Genomic DNA, 22,197 nt, shown 5'->3' with positions numbered 1-22,197 from the left:
ACAAATATTCCCCTACTCAGTTGGACTCTCTGCAGATCTACTGTGACTCCTCACATTCATATACCCCATCCTGTCCTGCCTCAGAGGCAGAGGAGTGTGAGGCTTCCCCTCTCCACCCCCTCAGTGTGCTTGTGTTCTTGCTGCTATCACAGATGACCACGACAGCAATCGCCGCTAACAGGTCGTCATCTGGACATGTCCTTCTCCACCCGCCCACCGAGTCCTTTGCTCAGTCCCTGCTTCCACATATCCCAGCGCCCATAACAGAAGGATCTATACAGAAAAGAACACTATGTCCGCCCTGGCTCTTTGCTAAAATTTGGGCGGGATCTGGGGTATAAGTTAAGAGATTTGCCAGATTATATGCCAATGTGGAATGTTCAACAAATCAGTGGAATAATACTTGAGGTCTTCAACTGCAGAAGGGAACAAGCAACTTCTCTCAGCTGGCTACTTTGCTTTCATTTCATTTTACTTCTAATATTTCCAGCTTTACTTGGGGAACTGTCCAAAGCTTCTGACTGTGTGAAGGCAATGTGTACCATTGTGCAGGTGGGCTTCTCTTCCAAAAGGATTAAAAGTAGTTTTGGTGAGGGTCAGAGGAGGAGGGGAGGGTCATGAGAAAGGAGGAGAATGGGCTTGCAGAGAGCCCCAAACTGGGGACAGGAGATCGGGGCACGAGGGTCATAGCACTTAACACCTCTGATCTTGTTTTTTCTCACCTGTGAAAGGAGAGTAAAAATGCCTTTTCTGCCCACATCTGGGGGAGAAGGGAGTAATATAATTAGTAAAAAAAAGTTGTCTGGGGGAGTTCCCTGGTGGTCTGGTGGTTAGGACCCGGCACTTTCCCTGCTGTGGCCCGGGTTCAATCCCTGGTCGGGGAACTAAGGTCCCACAAGCTGTGTGGCTCGGCCAGGAAAAAAACCGTGTTGAAAAATCAGCAATATTGTCTTTATATAAGTAGCAAAGTGTTGTTTGTAGGATGTGCTCTAGATCACTGAAAGAGACTTGTATTCAAGCTACCTGGGCATGAAAGCACATTTTGGAAGTCATCAAGTTAGTGCCAATAAATCTAATATATAGAAAAATAGTTGAACCCCCCTGAGTGTTTTGTGGATAGAAAAGCTTGAGATTCAGAGCAAGCTCAGAGCTAGACAGTCTAAGAATAAACTAGCTCTCCCGTCCATTAGAAGGGCTAGGTAGCAGCTTCTGGTTATGGAACCAGAAAATCCCAGGCTCCAAATAGGACAAAAAACAGCATCACCTGTACTCTTTATAAAATTGCAGAAACACACAAAATAAACAAAAGTATATTTACTCCTCTCCTATGAGACAAAGAGTGCCTGAGACTTAATGTATATAAATCAGTTTACAAAATGTGATGTGCTATATGAATAAGTTCTCGTTTGCAGAGAGCACAGCATAGGATCTGTGGTCATTAATGTGAATTCCCTTCCCCCTTCCATTCCTTTCTCTTGTTCCTTTATGTATGCGGATCAGTTACATTACTAAGCTAACAATTTACCTGAGCTATTATTAGCTTAATAATGTAACCAAGAATCTGATTTTTAGCAAGGGGGTGGTCCTTAGAAACTTAGGGATCTGGAACTCTAAATGAATGAATTAAAATAATGCAGTTACATCATTAATTTTAAAATTTATCATCCTTGATTAAAAATTAAAAAATTAAATTAAAAATTTATTATTCCACAATTGAGACTCACCACAGCGTGTCATGTCTGTCAGGCATTCACTGTCACAATGCAGCTTGACTGTCTTACAGACAACCTCAATAGTACCTTTAAATTGGCAGAGGCAGCAGGCCATACGGCTAGGTAAGATCCTATAAATGGAAACATTGGTAATTAAATTTGTGATAAAAGAGTTACTTGAGTAGGTAGAAGGGGGAGTCCAAGGCCACCACAGACCAGTGCAAAAAGGAGTTCTTGGGGCATATGGACTGGAGAACAGGATAGGGGCCGGTTGGCCAATTGCTGCTCTTGACTGTTGTAAATAAATATAGAGGAGGAGAGAGGTGCCCAACAGAAGGATTAGGATGGCAGTAGGTGTGGTATTCCTAGAAAAAAGGGAATAGGGATTAGAATTGGGTGACCTTGATCTGTAATTTGATTCAGAAGTATCTCCTTCCAACCCCAAAGCCTCACTTTGGGTTGAGAGTACACAGGAAGAAGGCAGACTTCTAAGAAGAGTCTGAATAAGGCCGCACCTTCTGGAGTCCCTTTCTCAGGTCCTATTTGTCAGTAGTAATATATTAGAAATTATTCTCATAATAAAAAAGCATCATTTGGTTAAACAATAACAGAGATCACATTGGCCAAATCTAGACAAAAGGAACATTCCAAAGAATAACATGATCATTATAATAAGGTATAACATAGTTAATTTAAAAAAAAGCACATGAGCTCATAATGATACTCCAAATGAAAAGTGGGGGAGCTCTTCTTTATAGAATCATGTCAGCTAATAAATGCAAAAGGAATGATAGATTAGGAAAGTGTCATTTTGCAACTATCAATGTAATAATCGATTCAGACAAGGATTATCATTGATGCACAGCTGGGTGAAGAGTTGTTTGAAAGTAGGATCTCCACTGATCCCAAAGTATGACACCTCATATTATTTATCAATTACCAAGGGGACAATTAACTTCACAATGGAGAGATATGGAAGATACCACCTTAATCAAGTGATCAGACTTAGCACTGGGCCACCTGAAGTGATGAAGTATGAAGAATACATCCCCTATATAGTATTCTTCCCCAAAACGTTTACTTTGAATCAAATGAGGAAACAGACAAATCCACATTGTGGGGCAATTTACAAGACAACTGGCTTAGACTCTTCAAAAATGCCAATGTCATAAAAGACCAAAAAAAAAAATAGTAGGGAAATATTCTAGATTAAAGGAAACAAAGATATGACATGCAATGACTAATCTTTAATTGGACCCTGTATCAAAATAAAACAGACTTAAAGAATGTTATTGGCTACTGGCCAAGATGAAGTAACAAGGAGCAAATTAACCTCCCACCTGAAACAATGAAAGCATCAGGCAGAACATATGAAACAACAGTTTTCAAGAAACTGGACCTCAGGCAATACAGTTCAGTGATCCCCAGGAGATGGAAAATGAATGAAGTGATACCTATAATAGCCCTAACTTACTTCTCTGAGAGAGTTTCCAGGTCATGGTACAGGGAAGAGAAGTCCAGGCCAAGACTGGTGTACTCCCTGACTGAGGAAATGGAGCTGAGGGTCTGGGAAAACCAAGGTAACTAGAGTTCACAAAGCAGAGTATGAGAGAGAAAAGAAGTGCACGGACAACGAACTCTGGGGATATGCAGAGGGATCTCTTGAGAATTCAACACAGTATTGTTCAGTACATTTGTGTGAGGAATTACTTGATGCCAGGAAAAGAACCACATGAAAGGATTAATAATAAGAATAACTGGATATCACACAGGGTTGTAGGAATATTACCTGTTCCTACAAGTCAGACTGGAAAACCTCATGATACTCAGAAAGGACTTGTCTCAGTAGTTGCAAATAATGAGCTCCAGACTAAAGGCTACTTGGACTCCTACCCAACAAATCTTAACAGCTAGACATAAAAGAATAAAACTGTTTTGAGTAATTTAATTTCACACAAAACAAAGCCCAAGCCTTTTACAGGAATATAAATATATATAGCACACAATAAACTAAACTCACATCTGTTATCATATGAAAAATTGCCAAGCATGCAAAGAAGTAGGAAAATATGACCCATACTGAGGAGAAAAGGCAACCAATCAAAACTAACCCATAATCTACACAGATGTTAGAATTGGTAGAAAAGAACATTTAAAAAGGTATTACACATGGGGCTCTCCTGAGCCTGCGCATCCGGAGTCTGTGGTCCGCCACGAGAAAGGCTACAACAGTGAGCGGCCCGCGTACCACACACACACACACACAAAAGTTATTATACATGAAGAAAAGTTATTATAACTGTATTTCAGTTGTTAAGAAACCCAGACACTGAACTGAAACACTGAAAGTGTTAAGTAGAGGCATGGAAAATGTAAAACACACCCAAATTGAGCTTCTAGAGATTACAAACAATGTCTAAATGAAAAAGACATTGAATGAGGTTAATGACAGATTAGACACTGCAGAAGAAAGGGTCAGTGAACATTAAGGCACAGTAATAGAAACTATCCAAAATGAAACAAAACGTGTAACAAAACAAAACAACAACACAAATGAATAGAGCATCAGCAAATTGTGCAACAACTTCAAGTGGTCTAATACATGTGTACTTAGAGTCCATGAAGGAGAGGAGAAATACAAACATTTGAAGAAATAATACCCAAAATTTTTCTACATTGGTAAACACTATAAACACACAAAGTGGGCTTCCCTGGTGGCGCAGTGGTTGAGAGTCTGCCTGCCGATGCAGGGGACATGGGTTCGTGCCCCGGTCCGGGAAGATCCCACATGTCACGGAGCGGCTGGGCCCATGAGCCATGGCCGCTGGGTCTGCACGTCCGGAGCCTGTGCTCCGCAACGGGAGAGGCCGCAGCGGTGAGAGGCCCGCGTACCGCAAAAAAAAAAAAAAAACCACACAAAGTCAAGAAGATCAATGAACTTTAAGCATAAGAAACATGGACAAAACTACACCAAGGCACAAAAAATAATCAAATTGCTCAAAACCAGCAATAAAGAGAAAAATTTAAAAGCAGCCAGAGGAAAAAACTATACACTATATACAGAGGAACAAAGATAAAAATGACAGCAGAATTCTTGTTGGAAACAATGTAAACGAGAACTCAGTGGAATAACATCTTTAAAGTAGTGAATTGAATTCTATCAAACCAGAATTCTATACCCACATCTCTCAAAACAAAAGCAAAATAAAGACTATCTCAGACATACAAAAGCTGAAAGAACTCATTACTAGTAGACTTTCACTATAAGAAATGTTAAAAGAAGTATTTTTAAGCAGAAGGAAAATGACACCAGATTGGAATATGGATCTACACAAAAGATTAAGAATACTGGAATTGGGACTTCCCTGGTGGTTCAGTGGTTAAGAATCTGCCTGCCAACGCAGGGGACATGGGTTCAATCCCTGGTCAGGGAAGATCCCACATGCTGCAGAACAACTAAGCCCGTACACCACAACTACTGACCCTGCACTCTAGAGCCTGTGTGCCACAACTACTGAAGCCCACGCACCTAGAGACTGTGCTCTGCAACAAGAGAAGCCATCCAATGAGAAGCCGGTGCACCACAACGAAGGGTAGCCCCTGCTCGCCGCAACTAGAGAAAGCCCAGGCAAAGCAAAAAAGACCCAACGCAGCAAAAAAATAACTTAAAAAAATACTTAAAAAAATTTTTTAAAGGATTTTAGTCAATCAATATATGTCTCTGACCACAATGGAATTAAATTAGAAATTAAAAATGCTGAAAAAGCTCCAAATATTTGGAAACTAAACAACACACTTCTGAGTAACTTTGTGGTCAAAGAAGAAATCAAAAGGGAAATCAAAAACTATTTTGAACTCACTGAAACTGAAAACATATTATGTCAACATGTGGGATATTGCTAATGCTGTACTCAGCTTCCTCAACTTCCACCTTAAACTGGAAAAACGAGAGCAAATTAATCACAGAGTAAGAGAAGAAAGAACACAATAAAGATCAAAGTAGAAATAAATAAACTGCAAAATAGAAAAGTACTATAGATATTAAAAGGATAATAAGAGAATATTATAGAATACTTTGTACCAATAAATTCAAGATGAAATGGACAAATTCCTTGAAAGACATGCACTACTAAAGTTTATTCAAGAATAAAGATATTAAAGAAATTGGATGTGCAGTTTAAAACCTTCCAACAAAGAAAGCTTCAAGTCCAGGTGGCTTAACTGATAAATTCTACCGAACATTTAAGGAATAAAATAATGCCAATTCTACACAAACTCTACCAGAAAGTTGAAGAGAAGGGAATACTTCCCAACTTATTTATAAGGCCAACTTTCACTATACCAAGATTAGACAATGACATTACAAGAAAACTATAGACCAATATCTCTCATGAACTCAGAGGCAAAAATTCTTAACAAAATTTTAGCATATCAAATCCAATAATATATAAAAAGATGATACATCATGACCAAGTGGGGTTTATCTCAAGAATGAAAGGTTGCTTTAATATTTGAAAATCAACTTACCCAACTTAGTACACTAAAAAAGAAAAATCAGGACATCTCTGGTGGGGCAGTGGTTAAGAATCCACCTGCCGGTGCAGGGGACATGGGTTTGAACCCTGGTCTGGGAAGATCCCACATGCCATGGAGCAACTAAGCCTGTGCACCACAGCTACTGAGCCTGCGCTCTAGAGCCCGTGACCCACAACTACTGAGCCCATGTGCCACAACTAGTGAAGCCCGTGCACCTAGAGCCCGTGCTCTGCAACAAGAGAAGCCACCGCAATGAGAAGCTTGCATACTGCAACGAAGAGTAGTCCCTGCTCGCCACAACTAGAGAAAGTCTGCGTGCAGCAAAGAAGACCCAATGCAGCCAAAAATAAGTAAACAAATTAAGAAAAGAAAAGAAGGGAAAAATCACATAGTCATTGCAATAGATGCAGGAAAAGAATGAAAGAATCTAACATCCATTCCAGATTAAAGAAAAGACCAGCCCTCATTAGACTAGGAAAGGAAGGAGACTTCCTCAACTTGATAAATGACTTCTACAAAATACCTAACATCATATTTAATGGTGAAGGACAAAGTACTTTCTCTCCAGGATCAGGACAAAGGCAAGGATGTCTGCTCTCATTACTTCTATTTGACATTGCACTGAAGGTTCTAGCCAGTGCAATAGGGCAACAAAAAGAAAAGAGATATTCAGAATGGAAAGGAAGAAGTAAATCTATCTTTATTTCAGATAACATGATTATGTAGAAAACCTGATAGAATCTACAAAAATACTACTGGAACTAACAAATGAGTTTATCAAGTTTGCAGGGTACACGATCAACATAAAAAAAGATTAATTTATATCAACAAGCAATCAGAGATCAAAGTTTTAAAATACTACGTATAATAGAATCAAACATATAAAATATTTAGAATAAATCTGACGAAAGATGTAAAAGACTTGCACACTGAAAACTGTAAAATATTGCTGGGGGAAATTAAGGAAGACCTAAATAAATGGAGAGATATAAAGTATTCATGGATCAGAAGATTCAATATTGTTGAGACATCAATTCTCCCCAAATCGATTTATAGATCAAAATCCCAGTAGGCTTTTCTATAGAAATTGACAAGCTAATTCTAAAATTCATATGGAAATAAAATTTAGAATAACTAAAACAACTTCGAAAAAGAACAAAGTTGAAGAACTAACAGTAACTGATTTCAAGGCTTATGACCTTGACCTTGAGTTAGGCAAGATTTCTTAGATACAACACCAAAAGCATAATCCATAAAAGAATAAAATAGATAAATTAGACACCATCAAAATTAAGAATTTCTGCCCTGCAAAAGACACTCCTGAGAGAATGAAAAGATGAGTCACAGAATGGGAGAAAATACTTAGCAACTTACATATTGGATAAAGGACTAATTTCCAGAATATATAAAGAACTCTCAAAACTTGAGAAAAATATAGATAAAAGATTCAAAGATATACAGATGGAAAATAAGCATATGAAAAGATGTTTGACATGATTAATCATTAGGGATGCTACAGTGAGATACAACTACACACCTATTAAACTACGTAAAATTAAAAATACTGAGCATAGCAAATGTTGGCCGCAACGTGAAGAAAATGCAGCTCTCATACACTGCTGGTAGAGATGTAAAATGATCAAACCACTGTGGAAAATAGGTATTCTTTGAAAACTTAAACATACACTTACCAATGATCCAACCATTCTACTTGCAGGTATTTACCCAAGAGAAATGGAAGTATACATCCATACAAAGACTTGTACACAAATATTCATAGCAACTTTATCTGTAATAGACAAAGACTGAAACAACCCAAATGTCCATCAATGGTGAATAGATCAATGGTGGTACATCCATATAATGCAATACTATTCAGCAATAAACAGAAAGGAATTACTGACATATACAACAATATGGATGAAGATTAAAATAATCATGCTGAGTTAGAAGCCAGTTAGAAAAAAGTATACCCTGTATGATTCCATTTCCATAAAATTCTAGAAAATGCAGACAGAAAGCAGATCAATGGTTGCATGGCAACTGGGAAGGGCAAAGAACTATGGGAAGGAAGAATTACAAAGAGACATTAAGAAACTTTCTGAGGTGATGGACATTTTGATTTTGGTGATGTCTTCATGGTGTGTATGTATGTGTGTGTGTGAACACAGATTATTGTATGCCAATTATACCTCAAAAAGCTGTTAAAAGAAATGATATTATATGAGAGAGACAATTGGAGAAATTTGAATAGCAAATCTTTATTAAGTAATATTTTTGTGTAGGAATTTAATTTATTTAGTACTGTGTGTTAACAGTATTGTCATTACATAGGGAAATACTTTTTAATATCCAGAGAGGAGGGCATCTAGCTGACAAGAGAGGGATCGCAATTATGGCAGATGCTGTGGGAGGCTGAGGAAGATGAGGCTAGAGCAGTGACCAATGTGTGACGGCGTGGTGAAGACAGTCATTGGTCAGCTGACCTGACAAAGACGGTTGGAACAGACTGCTAAATGCAGGGCCCTTTCCGCATACTAATGTCATGCAATCCCCTCAACGAGCCTTGGCATAACAGAAGGTTTCTATTAGCTTCCCATATTGTAAGGGGGATGGCACAATTTAAGGTGCAGTAAGTTGTGTAATAAACTGTCGCAATAGGGTCCTACAGAAATAGTTTTTTAAACTGCAAAAAAAAAAAATTAAACTTGACCCTTTCCTCACAACATATATGAAAATTAACACAAAATGAATCATAGACCTAAATGTAACTATACAACTTCTGGAAGAAAACATAGGAGAAAATCTTTGTCATTATGGGTTAGACAATGGGGTCTCAGAGAAAGATTTCTTAGATAAGACACAAAAAAGTACAAACCATCTAAGAAAAATTGCTAAGGGACTTCCCTGGTGGTTAAGACTCCGAGTTCCCAATGCAGGGGGCCTGGGTTTGATCCCTGGCCAGGGAACTAGATCCCACATGCATGCCACAACTAAGAGTTCACATGCCACAACTAAGAAGCCCATGAGCCACAACTAAGGAGCCCATCTGCCGCAACTAAGACCCAGCACAAATAAATTAAATAAATATGAAAAAAAAGAAAAATTGCTAAATTAGATTTCTTCAAAAACTTAACACTTCTAGTCTTCAGAGACACTTTAATATAATGAAGATAAGTCACAATCTGGGAGAAGATATTTACTAAACACATATTTGAGAGAAAGGACTTTTTCCATTGCTTTTTATATAAAGCACTCCTAAATCTCAATAACAATATCCAATTAAAAATGGATTTGAACAGACACTTCATTTTAAAATATATTTGCACATGAATAGACACTCAACATCATCAGCTATTACAGAAACGCAAAATGTGGCAAAAACCATGAGATGCAACTACACACCTACTAGAAAGGCTAAATTTTTTTTTTTTAAATATAAGAATCAGGTGAAGATGTGGAGCAACTGGAACACTCATAGACTGCCAGTGGGGAAGCAAACTGGCACAGGCACTTTAGAAAACGGTCTAGCAGTTTCTTAAAAAGTTAAATATGCAGTTAGCATATGATGAAGCAATCCCACCCTTAGGGATTTTACCCCAAAGAAATGAAAACATATGCTCGCACAAAACATATGTTCAGACACACATGTGACTGTTTTCAGAGGCTTTGTTCATAATAGCCAAAAAACTAGAAAAAACTCAAATGTTCATCGAACGATGAATGCATAAACAAACTGTGTATCCACTCAACTAGAATACTGCTCAGCAATAAAAAGGAATGAACTACTGACAGGTGCAACAAAACAGATGAATCTCCAAAGAGACTGGTTAACTGAAAGAAGTCAAAAACAAAAAGCTACCTACCACATGATTTCATTTATAAAATATTCTGGAAAAGGCAACATTATACAGACAAAAATCAGATCGGTGGTTGCCAGGGGCTGGTAGAGAGAGGAGGATGGATTGACTACAGAGGGACATGAGCAGTCTTTTGGGAGTGCAGACGTTTTCTTTACCTCAGATGTGGTGGCGGCTACAGAACTATACGTTTGTCAAAACACATCACACTGTATATTTAAAAATAGTGCATTTTGTTAAATGAAAATTATACATAAATAAACCTGACTTAAGAAAATAATAAAACAAACCTAAAAAAACAACTGAGTGAAAATAAATGTAAGAAAAATCGACTTACAGTTTTTCCAATTCAAGGGTCATCATGAGGATGCTTTCAATTGTTGTAAGTGACACTTGTGTTGTTCCCATGTCTCTGAAGGAGAAGCCCAAACATGCATGATAGAAAACCCAAAGACAAAAGTTCTAAACTTAAAAAGATACTTAACATGTGATTACTTCAATGCTGGCTTCTTACTTGCCATGGATGATAATCCAAAACAGCTCTTACTGAAGAAATTTAAATTTGCATCATCAAATTAATGACCTTGGTGCTGAACAGTACAATCATTTTCTATTATCCTAACTTCTCATTTTCAATTGCATCTACCTCTTTTGATCACTCTTTAAAAAAAATAATGTACCCCTTATTCCTTTTTTCTTTCTGGGATAAATAATATTCCTGTATACATCTACATGTTCCATATCTATATGTGTTCTTCAACACTGTTTTCATACTCTGGGGGCTGTCTTATCCATATATATTTTTTCTTAATCCTTTTCTTTGCCAATAACTCTTATTTTCAATAACCCAGTTAAAATCTAAATTATGACTTTTTAGCCAAAGTACTCAATCTTTGACGAAAGAAAGAAGGAGCAGAAATTATCTCATGAGCCATGAAACTGTTACAATACTTACAAATACTTTAATGCTGGCAATTTAAAAAGATGAGAATCTTCAACTGTTGTCAAAGGATTATGATTGAGAATTCTGAAAAATGGAATGGAATTAAAATTATCTGCATTTTCAATTACTTCCATGAAAGCTTATATTCATTTTTTTGGGTATGGAACTTGAAGGTTAAAAAAAAAATCATTTTCTGTCTTTACCTATAAATCACCCTTAGAATCTGTAAAACACTCTTTCACTGGGAACTACCCAGGTCTCTAGATGATAAAGTGGAGAACAGAAACAAGCAAACAAACAATAAAATAGAAAAAAAGTGGCTAGCAAAGAAAAAATATGCCAAAGAACTTTTTAGGTTAAAAACCCTTGAAGTGACTATGCTGGTAGGAAGCCCTTGCTCTGTAAAAAAGTACTATTTCTAGTGTCTTCCATAATTCAAGGTGTTTTTCTTTCATCTCTACAAATTTTTTAAAATTTCATGATTTAAACTACCCAGCTAAAGACAAAAATAGGGCTAATTCCTTGGTTCTGGAGCCAAAGAAGAAGAGATAAATCCAAGAGGAACTGGTGAAAGCCATACTCCCATCACATAGTCCCGTGTGTATTCTTGTATCATAGCCTTTGTTACTGTGTATGCAATCAGCTGTTTACTTGTCACTCTCCTAGATTGTCAGCAACTTGAGAGCAGAGGCCACACTTTATTGTCATTATTATTCTTGTGACTGACATAGTGCCTAATATTTACTAGGTATTTAATAAATGTTTGCTGAATAAATAAATAACATTTTGTTTATATATCAATAAAATAAACAAATTAATTTTGGGGAACAAAATTTTATTCCAAAATCCTGGAATAGATTTTCTTCTTAGTTTTTTTCTTTCTTTCTTTTTTTTTTTCCTTAGTTCTTTAAAACAAATAAGGGGGGAAAAAAAACCAAAAGAAACAGGAAGAAAGAAAAGAATATCTGACTTTAGGTTAACTCTACTCAAGAATTATTAGCGTATTTTTGCAGAATATTATAAAGATAATTATCAAAACTAGTATCTTTTGGGTTGCCAGGCATCTGTGATCAGCATTTAACATTTAATCCTCACAGTAACCTTATGTGATATATATATTACACCATTGTACAAATGAGGAAACTGAGGCACAGAGAAGTTACATAACTTGTCGTAAGTCATCAAGCTAGTAAGAAGCCGAGCTAGAATTTGAACTTAGTTCTGACTCTAAAGGCTGTGTTTAACCTGAATGAAAAGAAAAGGGGGGGGGGTTGTTAAAACATCTGTTACTTTAACCTTAATTTGCAGAGCACTAAATATAGAAATACCTTTTCAAACTTCATCTACCCATCTGGGAAAGCCTCTATGAGAATTGTATGTTCTCTTTTTATTTATTTATTTATTTCTCTTTTTATTTATTTTTTCCTTAATCATCTCTCACGATAAATATTTAATTAGCATATGGACATTGAGACTTTATAGATTTTTTTTTAAATTGCAGGAAACTCAGTAAAAATGTTGGAGGAAGGACATCTGAAAATTCATCCCTCCATAGAAGCAAAAATAACAACAACAACAAAACTGGCAAAAATGGTCAGAATCAACTTCTGAACTCTGGAAATTTAACCAACATGCTGGCAGCCAATTGGGGAGCAATTTATTCAAGGAAAACAAATTAATTTCTGTAAGAAAAATGAGATCTGTGTTGCTTTAACTTGTCCTTGAACTTTGCTCTCCATGCCAGTGGTAGCCTTGAGAAACAGCCCACATCCCTGGTACCAGAAGGAGCAGCATGGACTGGGAGGTCCTTCAAAGCCTCATTCCCAAAGAACTGTCATTGTTTTACATGTCTGGTGGTCCCCTGGGAGACCTCACTTGAAAGGCTTGCCTTTGACCTGACTGAAAGCTGTCTAGTGAGAAAAGCCTCTCCTCAGGTGGCATTTCTGGAAAACATTTTCAAGCAAATGTTTTAACATGGCGGTTGCATGAGGCAATGGATAAGAGTTGGGGGCAAAAAACAGCCCAACCGAAAAGCTTAAAAAGAAAAGCTGAGGAATGAGATGTCCACAGAGACTTTGAAATGTTCCAACGTATTCCTGGGAAACTGGAAGACCACAAGACATATTCCTGGGAATCTAGGAAAATAACTGTTAGCATTAATAAATGAGTTCAGCAAGGTTGTAGGATATAAGATCAATATTATTTCTACACACCAGCAGTGAGTAATCCAAAAATGAAATTAAGAAAACAACTCCACGTGTAACAGCATCAAAACAAATATAACACTTATGGAAAAATTTACCTGAGTGCAAGATTCACACTGAAAAGTACAAAACTGTTGAAAGAAATTGAAGAAGATCTAAATAAATATAAAGACATGCTGGATTCATGGACTGGAAGATAATCTTTTTAAAATTTCACTAATTTCACTAATTTCCCAAATCAACCTATGGTTCCATTGCAATTCCTATCAAAATCCCAGCTGACTTCTTTCCAGCAATTGCCAAGCTAATTCTAAAATTCATATAGCAATTTAAGGAAACAGAATAAACCAAAACAATGTTGGTAAAGTACACAGTAGGAGGACTCACACATCCTGGTTTCAAAACTCAGTTCAAAGCTACTGCAATCACAGTGTGGTACTGGAATAAGAACAGACATATAAATCAATGGAACAGAAGTGACAGTATAGAAATAAACCCTCCTATTTACGGTCTATTGATTTTCAGCAAGGGTGCCAAAACAATTCAATGTGGAAAGAACAGTCTTTTCAAATGATGCTGGGACAGCTGTACATCCACACACAAAATAATGAAGCTGGACTCCTACACTTCACACAGTACATGAAAATTAACTCCAAATGGATCAAATATCCAAATGTAAGAGCTAAGGCTGTAAAACTCCTAGAAGAAAACACAGGAGTAAATCTTTATGACCTTGCATCAGACAGCAGTTTCTTAGATATGACACCAGAAGCACAAACAACCAAAGGAAAAATAGATGAATTGGATTTTATAAAAATTAAAAAGTTTGTGCTTCCAAGGACACTATCAAGAAAGTGAGAAAACATATAGAATGGGAGAAAATACTACAGGTGGGAAGAATAAGATGTAGTTGGGAGAAGAAAAGTATAGTAGTTGCTAGGTGTGACAATCTCAAAATTTTGAAGTATTACAAATAAAACAGACACCATGAATCACCCCAAAGGGCAGACCCAAGTTATTTTTGTTTTTAGCGTTTATGCCTTTGTAAATCTGCGAAGCAGTCAGGATTCTAGTACATAGCAAAAAGCGATGACAGCACCCTGAAGTGTGTAAGCTTTTGTGTGTACATAGCTATCTAAAGGAAACCAATGCTAGCTGAATGGGGGAGCATTAGGGCGGCTCTGTGACCGCAGCTCAATTTGCCTTCATAGTGTGGCCTCACCTCCCTCACTGATATTCTCAACAATGGGGTAAATAATTCAATAGGGATAATAAGGCTTTGATTTTCCTCTTATTCTCTCGTAGTGCTTCTGTTCTTGGTACAATATTGATGTACCACAGACAAGCCAGCATGTGAATGTGCTCTGACTGGTTATGTTACATAGACTTTTTACATTGTAGAGTTCTTCAGTTCCTAAAATCATGGAGCTTGCATTGTTAGAACCAATGAAGTGACTAAAAGAATTTTTAAAAATAAGCCATCAGGGCTTCCCTGGTGGCGCAGTGGTTGGGAGTCCGCCTGCCGATGCAGGGGACGCGGGTTCGCGCCCCGGTCCGGGAGGATCCCACATGCCGCGGAGCGGCTGGGCCCGTGAGCCATGGCCGCTGAGCCTGCGCGTCAGGAGCCTGTGCTCCGCAACGGGAGAGGCCCGCGTACCGCAAAAAAAAAAAAAAAAAAAATAAGCCATCAGTCTGCACCTGCATAGGTCAATGAAGGAGAAACACTTTAAAGTCAGAAAAAAAGAGTATACTTAACATTTAGGATTATCAACCATTGCTGGTTTTCCATAATATATTTCATTCCTGATTTTATCTGAAAGAGATATGATTACTACCACCATTCAAAGAGTGGTACTTTATTAATGAATAAGCTCTTGGCTCATCTTTGAGGTAGATTTCGGATTTAAAATAGACTACCACCCTGCTAACTACTTCACCTTATGCTTGTCAATAACATCGAGGCTTCATTCAAGAAACCCACTGTCTTATACTTACCTGAAACCCAGTGATGAATCAAGGTTTTGTGGGGCCTGAACCTCATCTACTTTGGGAAATCATATCTAATAAAAACATGCAAAGTTATGAATACAAAAATCGCTAGGACCCCTCTGAAGACCTTGCAAGGGAGCTATGCAAGTGAGGAGCCCTGAAACCTAAGCTTCATTGAATTCATGATAAATCCACCTCAGCTGGGGCCCTTTTCCAAACTTATTTAATGCAGGCAACTTATAAACACCCCAGTAATATGTCATTATAGGTAGTAAAATGACTTAACTCGAGGGTGGCATCTTCCCTTGGTGGCTTGCCTTTGGAAAGAGATGCAATAAAGTTTATATCTCACCATGGCAAATGTTTCCTGAAGCAAATTAGCTTTTTCTATTAGAAAGACTTAGCCCAAAACAAAGACTTACTATACTGTGACAATCTCTTGAGAGTAACTGTGAACGAGTTTTAGGAGTACAGTACTCATTTATTTCCAACACCAGATAGTTCTGATTCTTTCACTACCTTTTTCTGTCATTTAAGAGGAACACAAATTCAAAAGGAACAAGTTGGTGCCTCTTCCATTACAAATTTTTTCTAACTTACCACCCATTTTCTACTTCATCACTCCCCTCCCTCACCTTGTTACCCTGCTGCATAGATGCTAGAAGACCACAAGAGCCATATATGGCTCTCATATATGTTTTCCCATCAACATCCATCTTTCTCCTTCCAGTATGAAAGCTTCTTGGGGACAAAGTCCCTGCCCTATGCATCTTTGTATCCCCAGCAGTTAGTACAGTGCTGACACACAGTGGGCATGGCACTCAGTGAATGTTTTTGAATGAATTCATTAATTTTTAAACAGTGATTGATTGATTGATTGATTTCCACAATGTATTTTCCTGGGTTGCCTACATAACTATAGTGAAACTCAGATTCTTATAAGGAACTCTTGGTGTTATAGGATGTTTAGGAAAGGTGGTGAGTTTAAGACATTGTATTGACGCTACTAAAACCTCCTGGTAAAGGGGTGTCATGAGCCTGCTCTCCGTTGTGCTGGCAAAAGAAAACCTGACCCTGATGCTCTCTCCCCAAGGCAGGCATCAGCAAACTAACAAGGGAAAGGAAGGAGGCCGCTAAAGATAGGCATCTGCAGGAATTGCTAATGCAGCTCCAGACACAGCCTCAACACCTTCATTAACCCAAATGTGTGAACTGTGTGAAACTGGATTTCTGAACCACAAGACAGGGAAGAGAGTCTTTTCCAAAGCCAGGTGTAGAAGAGCTCTTTACCTTGAGTCTAAAATCGCCTCCGGGCCACTGAAAGTACCCACTATCATTTCCTGTGTCATGAGAAATCACAGCATTTTTGAGCTGAAAGGGTGTAAAACCCACACTTCTTATTGAAGAGTAGTCAGCAAAGAAAGTATATTGAATTAGGCTACAACAATGTATTTTCCTTATATTTTTCACACTACAGCTGAACACAACGTCTTTTTCCATACCACAAAGGTTCCTATTGGCAACAGATAATTCACTTCAGAGATATATGCTTTTTGAAAAATAATGTTCTGGGTGGCTGGGGAGAGCCCTGTGGTGTGTGTTCAGGAATTCTTTCTGCTTTACCATTTAAAAGAGCTAATAATGGTTGGGGAAGCACCCACACCTTTTGCTCCCTGAAGAACTGGGTGCTAAACTTAGTTCGTTGCAGCTCTGGGTTGCATACATTTTAAGCAGTTAGGAACTTTGCACATGAGCAGGAATCAAAGTCAAATTCAAAAGCGGAACTTCATGGACCACTCACATAGTGGAGAGGCATCAGTGGGTTTCCATGACAACGCTAATCTGAGTGTTTTTGCTTGGTGACTTTTATTGCTCGTGCCAAAGATCAGTGCTATGGAAAGCACAGCGTTTCATATATACGAGTTAAACAAGTCTCTTGGCCTCTTTGTACCTTAGTTTCCTCATTTGAAAAGAAAATAAATGGCTCTCAAGACATACTTTCCAGAATTCAAACTGGGTTTACACCCAGCTAACCAGTAACTTCATGGTGTTTTTACACACAGTTTTTTACATGTATTCATCTTCTATTTCACTTACAACGTGTGTAAAAAGCGCATTCCATGCCAGGCCTGAAACGTTCCAAAGCTCAGTTCTGTGAGTAAATTGCAACCAAGATTTCTACAAAAAAAGACACATGCAAAAGAAGAAGACAAATATATATTCTTTCAGAACAGTTATCGTTTGGCAATAATTCTAATTTACATATGATGAAACATAACATCTCTACTCCCTCCATACACTAATGAAATCTCACTGTGGAAGATATTATGATTTATACTTTCATGATTATATATGTGGTGCATTAGATACAAAATAGTAAATGCTCATTAAATACTTGTGTTAAGTGATCTTTATTTCTCTAGAAAGGCAGCACTATTGATATTTTGGGCTGGATAATTCTTTGCTGTGGGAGGCTCTCCTGTACACTGTTGGATGTTTAGTAGCATCTGTGGCCTCTGTCCACTAGATGCCAGGAGCATATACAGTTCTGACAAGCAAAAATATCTCCAGACACTACCAAATGTCACCTGTGTGCAAAATCACCCTGGTTGAGAACCACTGCTCTACAATGATGCACTCTGATCTGTGTAATAACTCTCACACTAACCTTTGCTAGAGACAAAAAGGATTTGCTACAAAATTTTAGTAGTAATTTTAATCATATTTCAAAATGAGTAACAAATTAATTTTATAAAAATTAAGCTTTATAAAAATTCCAAATATAATGAAGTTATAGTTGTAACTTACATAAACTGCAAAAAAGGTAGTGGTTCAAATGTACGTCTTTCGATAGACTGTATTTTATTGCAGGATAAATCTCTAGGAAAAGTAAAAGGAGAATATTGCCTCAATTAGCTGTTAGATATCTAATTAGTAGGAATAACTAGTAGAGGTTAGAATGATAATAATAAATAAGAAGCTTTGGTCTAAACTCCAAACCTTAGGAATTATTATTTGAACCTTCCAGAGCCCCTAACCCTGCCTTCACCTCTCTTAAGAGTCTCACCTTGAGGATCTTCATAAATTAAATATACAACTATAGATCTTGATAGATTTTGGAGGTAATCTTTCCTGAGAGCAGAAGCATTGATTAGATTCCACCTTTTGTGGTCTTAGCAAATTCTAGATTATGAGGTCAAAGTTTTTATCTCTATATATCATTATAATTTCTAATATTCAAAGGAATATTCTTATATTTACACACTTCCCAGTATAGTTCTGTTTTTCTAGCCCAATTCATTACCAGAAGAAATAAAAGATACCCTTTCACACAACTTGAAAGGAAGTTACTCCTCTCAATTAATATGTAACTTTAATTCAGTATTACACTTTCTATCATATTGACTTTTATTCGAAAATACCTAGTCTTGACTATAGCTGACTATGTTATTTCCATTGATTCCAGCTTAGTCTCTCATTTCACCTGGATGGGTATAACTGTCTTCTGACTGGTGTTTCCATCTCTTTGCTATCCGTTTCTAAGCCATCCTCCACGCGATCCCCAGATTAACTCTCCGGAAGTTGTTCTCAAATACCAGCATCACTTGTGAATTTATTGAAGATACAAATATTCAGCCCTACTGGGGACCTCTTGAATCAGTAACTATGGGGGTGGAGCTTGTGTTTTCACAAGCCCTCCCAGTGGTTGGTTCTCTTGCAGGCTCAAGCTTGTCCTAAAGCCCTGCTGTGGTAACATGGTAGCTGGGCATGTTATCCTTGGCTTGGCCTCCAAAGCCCTAGATGATCTGGCTCTCATCTCCTACTCTTCCCACTTGTACTCTACAGGTACTCAGAGTATTTTTCCTGTGTTCTGCCTTTCTCCCACTTTCCTTTTGCAAGCTTATTCTTCCCAAGATGTCTGTCATTGATACCCAATGGCCCTTCGAGGTCCCATTTAAACAGCATTGCTCTAGTAACATCTTCCCTGATGCAATTTGAAGTCTTCTTTCCCTCTTTTGTGCTCCAATACCAATTTATAGCTCTCATTGCCCATATTCATTTCTTTCTTTAAACATAGCTATTTTTGCAACCCATTTCCTCTGAGCATAAACTCCTTCAAAGTATGGACTAGATACTGCTTATGTGCATCGTCTATCATGTTTAAAGCCAACGCGTGGACATAAAGCAAACTCAAATATTTATAAAATCAAAATATAGCTGGGGAGTGGATAGAAGGAGGAAATGACTGTTTTAAAAGCAATGTGATTTTATTACTTCATGGTGCCTCCACAGCACTTTATCAGTATGGTTTGACCTTATATGTTTATTTTCCCTGTGAGATCATGAGTTGCTAAAAGGAAACCTGTCTTACCCGTCGTCGTCGTGTTTACAACACTAGGCATAGTGCTTATTAGCATATGCTTTTCTCGCTTTTTTATTGATTGGCTTTTTTTTTTTTAAGAATGAGAATACTTATGCTAACGTGAAATAATCAGATTATAAAGTATTTCATAGTAGAAGTAATGAAGGGCCTAGTCCATTGAGCACTTACCTTATTTGTTTTTCTCCAAACTGTGTTTGTAAGGTTTGGAGCCCAGATGGCAGAGAAGAGATTAATATAAAGCTGATTGTCCCTTAAGGCTTCGAAGTTTTGATAATTAAAAGAACTATTTTTAGGGTCATGTGAGTCTCTTTATACCCACTTCCCTTGAGCCTTTTATATTTGCAAGAAGAACCTATTTGCTAAAGAGGATCATTAATTGGCTTAATAAGGATTAATGACATACACAGCTTTGGAGGCCATGGACAAAGGACAAAAACTGAGCTTTTATAGCGAAAAACACTGTTATCTCCTTAGCCCTAAATAAAAAGAAATACTAGGCAAGCATTTCCTCTTTGATAAAGAAGCTGGAGAGGGAATTCCCTGGCTGTCCAGGGGTTAGGAGTCGGCGCTTCCACTGCTGGGGACCTGGGTTCAATCCCTGGTCTGGGAACTAAGATCCCACAAGTCCTGTGGTGTGGCCCCAAAACCAAAACAAACAAACAAAAAACAAGAAAAAAAAAGGCTGGAGAGATTTTTGTTAGGGGCATTATTGATATGCTTATTTAGTGTAAACATTTCTAAATATACCATTTAACCATCATCTTAAACATTCTTAATATTGGCATCACAATTCCTGCACTGAAATCCTCAACAACAGCTTGTTCTTTTGGTAACTTAATGTGTTCTTAACAATACTGATTTTTTTTAAAGATTTTTTTTTTTTTGATGTGGACCATTTTTAAGGTCTTTATTGAATTTGTTACAATATTGCTTCTTTTTTTTTATGTTTTGGTTTTGTGGCCATGAGGCATGTGGGATCTTAGCTCCCTGATCAGGGATCGAACCCGCACTCCCTGCATTGGAAGGCAAAGTCTTAACCACTGGACCACCAGGGAAGTCCCTTGACAATACTGTTTACATAATTCATCTGCATAAATATTTAATATTTAAATGTTAATTCAATTTAGATTAAATTATCAAAGTTATGAGTTAATGGCATTCATATTAATGTAAGGGGTCTATATTTTCTTGTCCTATAGGTGACAATTTGAGGTTAACTTTAATTCCTCTCATTTCACTAAACCAACTTTTTTAAACCTTTGCTGTAAAGGCCAGATAAGTAAATATTTTAGGCTTTGCAGGCCACATACAATGTGTGTCACTTATTTTTCTTCATTTCTTTTTTTTCTCATTTACAGCCCTTAAAAATCACTTTTAACTTATGGGCTGTATAAAAACGGACTGTGGGCCACATTTGATCCATAGGTCATAAACAAAATATAAATACAGATGGAGAGTATATGAACACTTATATAACAAGGTTCATATGGGAGTCTATAATTGCTCAGACCTCATTACCTCTTTTCCTCTACAACTAAAGGGTATTTTTCTATCTATACCTTGCCTATATAATTAAAAACTTAAAAATGAATAGGAGATATTTAGGGCTAGTGATGGGCTGGGGCCCTACACAGACTTACAGAGCTATAGAAGTTTATTGCTAGAAGAAATTGAAGAGATTATCTAACTTGAACCCCTTAATTACTTTATAGATAAGAACTCATAAATAAATAAGATTAACTTACAAATATCGGAGGGATAGCAAGCCTTCAAATGAGTCCTTATGCAATTCAATCAAATCATTTTCACTGAGATTTCTGAAAAATGAAATGGTTATTTCTGGATCAAAATGCAAAATAACTACAACTATATACTACATAGGACTAACTCCAATATGTGGAGGAAAGCTGGGTAATGGTGTCTCCTAAACAACCTAATTCTTATTTAATTTAGGGATGGTGATTTCTGCTCTGTTTCCATTTATACCTTCTTTTCACGTCCTCCTTTGTGTCCATCTCTCTCCACCACGCATGTGTGCATGCGCGCACACACACACACCACCCACTCTTCCCACTGAATCATATAGTTAATGTCTACTCTCTAGATCACGAAGTCTCTGTTAGAACCCAGCTCTGGGTGGCACCAACGTTGCAGAGCTGCCCTTCCCTCCTCTCTTTCCCCAAACCTTAATGGGAAGTCCCACACAGAACTGTATCAGGGCAAATGAAGCCATCTGAATTTTTCCCCCATTAAAATTTTTTTGAAAACTAATATGTGCATAAAATATACATAACTTCAATAATTCAGTTGAACAACTGTTCAGCTGTTTAATAATTACAAAAGAGATCGCCACGTAACACCATTCATATCAAGAAAGAATCCTGCCAGCATCCCAGAAGCCCCCCGTGTGCCCTTTTCCAATCACAGCCCTCTCTGTGACTTCCTAGAGGGAACCACTATCCTGACTTTAATAATAATTTCCTTGCTTTTTAAATGTAGTTTTGCCTTTTCTCTATCAGCCATAAACAACACAGTTTAGTCTTGCTTGTTCTTGAACTTTATATAAGTG

At 37.4% G+C, this 22,197-nt stretch overlaps 1 protein-coding gene across 1 annotated transcript in view; it reads right to left on the bottom strand.

Moving 5' to 3' along the window:
• LOC137211791 (leucine-rich repeat-containing protein 37A3-like) overlaps positions 1–22,197 on the bottom strand; it is a 51,184-nt gene that overhangs the window by 16,228 nt on the left and 12,759 nt on the right. Inside the window, exons 4-9 of the mRNA XM_067714413.1 lie at positions 21,374–21,445; positions 18,053–18,124; positions 17,342–17,422; positions 11,064–11,135; positions 10,446–10,520; positions 1,725–1,843 (exon numbers count right to left, since the gene is read on the bottom strand). Coding sequence (XP_067570514.1) covers positions 1,725–1,843; positions 10,446–10,520; positions 11,064–11,135; positions 17,342–17,422; positions 18,053–18,124; positions 21,374–21,445 — 491 coding nt within the window. The remainder of the gene's footprint in view (positions 1–1,724; positions 1,844–10,445; positions 10,521–11,063; positions 11,136–17,341; positions 17,423–18,052; positions 18,125–21,373; positions 21,446–22,197) is intronic.

The sequence above is a fragment of the Pseudorca crassidens genome, chromosome 19 (assembly GCF_039906515.1).
Source record: "Pseudorca crassidens isolate mPseCra1 chromosome 19, mPseCra1.hap1, whole genome shotgun sequence".
Lineage (NCBI taxonomy): Eukaryota > Metazoa > Chordata > Mammalia > Artiodactyla > Delphinidae > Pseudorca > Pseudorca crassidens.
Note: the sequence above shows the minus strand (reverse complement) of the source record. Positions and strands in the feature narration are given on the sequence as shown.